Genomic DNA, 2,775 nt, shown 5'->3' with positions numbered 1-2,775 from the left:
CTGCTCCTCCCCAGAATTCTTTGCAGTCCCTCCTCCCCTACCCCAATTCCTCTCTTTGACCTCTCTATGTGGAGGATTCCGGGCTTAGCGTTGGACCTCTTCTCTCTGTATCTAAGGTCCCCGGGACACCGAAACGAGTTTCCTATCTTGAATATGACATATACACTGTCAGTCTCTCCCCCAAACTATCACCAGTCTCATCTTTTACCTTAAAACTCAAGGTCTGCGAACTTGATTAGATTATTGTCCCGCTTGCAAGTCTAACAGGAATCTCAAACGTGGCGTAAGTAATCCCAAACCTCTGATCTCTATGAACCCACCACCAAAATAAAATCAAAACAAAATCCTCACTTTCCCCTAGGGGCAAATTCTTCCATTTACCCCCCCCCCACACACACACACAAAGTGTTTTTCTATCATCTTTTCTTAGGCTCACGTTTTACATCAGTCTCACTGGCTTTAACGTCACAATGCTGTGGTACATCTGGGATCCAAGCCCACACCATCACCATCTCTCACCAAAATAATGACGGCAGTGTCTTTCCAACTAGGCTCTCTGCTCCCACCTTGTCCTAGCCCCGTAATTACGACTCATTCTTAACAAAGTCGTCAGGATGATTCTTATAAAACTTACCTAATAGACTTAGGATTGTTTTGAAGTGGGGTCTCTCACACTGCCCAAGATGGCTCCAAGCTCAGGATCCTCCCACCGGAGCTCCCTGGGTACCTCTCAAATTAAAGTTCGCTTTTAAATCTGAAAATTTTCCTGATTCAAAGATTTGCACTTATGTAAAAGGAATGAATTATAAATCTTTCCCCTGCATATTACTAAAGAAACCCCATGCCTTTTAGCATATTAAATTTAAAATATAAGACAAGGACTCGTGTGATCCAGACTGGCCTAGAATTCGGGTCTATATTGAAGGAAAACCTTCAACTCCCCAACCTCTACCTCCCAATTGCAAGGATTACAGGCCCGACACACCATTCCCAGTTTTTCTTAAAACTAAAATTGCCACTTATCCATTGAAACCCCCCAGCAGAATGTAGACTAAGAAAACGCCCGTCGAGCCGGGCGTGGTGGCACACGCCTTTAATCCCAGCACTCGGGAGGCAGAGGCAGGCGGATCGCTGTGAGTTCGAGGCCAGCCTGGTCTACAAGGTGAGTCCAGGATGGCCAAGGCTACACAGAGAAACCCTGTCTCGAAAAAAAACCAAAAAAAAAGAAAAGAAAAGAAAACGCCCGTCTATTCCCCCACCCCGCACCGCCCCCCCCCCCCCCCCCCCCCGGTCTGGTTTTACATGCTCCGGCCACCATGCTAGCTTGCTAGGACATGGTTTGTTCTCATTCCTGCAAGGCCTTCTTCCTATCAGTGCTTTGTTTCTCATGAGCCCAGGTATATGATTTCAATTATTAGTCGAAGCCACTGACTAGCTTTAAACAGGACAGTTTTAAAGGGCATCTCCATCACCTGTCATGTATCTGGGGCTGTTCACTACCTTTGCACTTTCCCATAAATTCACCAGACTTTTTTTTTTTGGGGGGGGGGGAGGTTGGTTGGTTGTTTTTCTGAGATAGGGTTTGATGTAATCCAGGGTGAGCTTTGGGCACCCATCCCATCCTCCTGCCTCCACCTCCCAGTGCTGGAATTACAGTATACACAACGCTCGGCTTTATACAATGTGCTTTAAGAAAGTGTGCTTAACTACCAACTCGGGACTTTTGAGAGCTTCCCCTCTGAAAAGGAGAGGTGGACGACAACCTTTTGAGGAGGGAGGAGGCGCAGTGGCTGCCTCGCCTAAGCGACCATCACAGCGAGCTCAGCCTCGCCCATCCCGACAAGGATGCCAGGACAGATGCAAGGGGCTGCTAGGCAAAGCGGGACGGAGTTTCTCCCCTGATGCGATACCCAACGGGACTGAGGGAGTCAATGTCCCCAAAGCCACCCAAAACAACTCAGAAAACTGGCACCTAGCACGGGGCACGCGGAACCCGCCTACGACCCCAACCTGGGGTTCGCGCCAAGTAGCCGCGAAAGACCAGCTCCCTTCTTCCCGCCCCGCCCCCCGTCCGCTGAGCGCGCATGCGCGCGGGGAGGAGCCACGTGACCCACCCGGAGCGCTCTCCCTCCCCCTCCACCCCGCGGCGGCCCGCCCAGGTCCACGCGGCGCAGGCGCAGCTCCGAGTCCCGAGTCCGCGGTTACCGGGTAGAGGTACAGCACGGCTCCCACCAGCGCGAGCAGGAACGTCACGGCGAAGATGGCGAAGTCCAGCATGCTTTCTGCCCGCGCCCTGCGCTCGGCCGGCGGCGCCGCGGCTGGAGAGTCGGCGCGGGGCAGGGAGGCGGCCTCGGGCGGTCGGAGAATGGGAGGGGCGGTCGCTCCGCCCCGCCCGCGCTGGGCGTCACCCCTGCTCTGCCCAGGCCACCGCTCCGTGGGCGACAGGGACAACTCCCTCCAAGGCCCACGTCCCACCCTGGTCCAGCTAGTCCCCCTGCACAAAGCCGTCCCACGCCTACGTCTGACTGAGACTCACGACCCAAGGCCAGTGTAATCACCTGAGTGGCTGCAGAAGCACCGTTAGCTGCGCCTTGTTTCTCAAAAGCATTCCAGCCAATGCGGTTGGTTTTTGTTCTGTTCTGTGGCGGGGTCTCACTTTGTAGCCCTGGCTAGCCTGGAGCTAGGTGGTAAGCCAGGCCTGCCAGCCTCTGCCGCGGTGGCAGACGGTGGGTAGGGGAGTACTTCTGGCTCTTAGTTCTGATTTGCACTAAATTC

General features: G+C 53.7%; 1 protein-coding gene across 1 annotated transcript in view; it reads right to left on the bottom strand.

Annotated features, from left to right (window-relative positions):
- The window catches only part of LOC127196319 (cytochrome P450 20A1), a 42,610-nt gene extending 40,241 nt beyond the window's left edge, over positions 1-2,369 (bottom strand). Inside the window, exon 1 of the mRNA XM_051153880.1 lies at positions 2,206-2,369. Within this exon, the coding sequence (XP_051009837.1) occupies positions 2,206-2,277 (72 nt within the window). The 5' untranslated portion in view covers positions 2,278-2,369. The remainder of the gene's footprint in view (positions 1-2,205) is intronic.
- Between the last annotated feature and the right edge of the window lie 406 nt (positions 2,370-2,775).

The sequence above is a fragment of the Acomys russatus genome, chromosome 12 (assembly GCF_903995435.1).
Source record: "Acomys russatus chromosome 12, mAcoRus1.1, whole genome shotgun sequence".
Taxonomy (NCBI): domain Eukaryota; kingdom Metazoa; phylum Chordata; class Mammalia; order Rodentia; family Muridae; genus Acomys; species Acomys russatus.
Note: the sequence above shows the minus strand (reverse complement) of the source record. Positions and strands in the feature narration are given on the sequence as shown.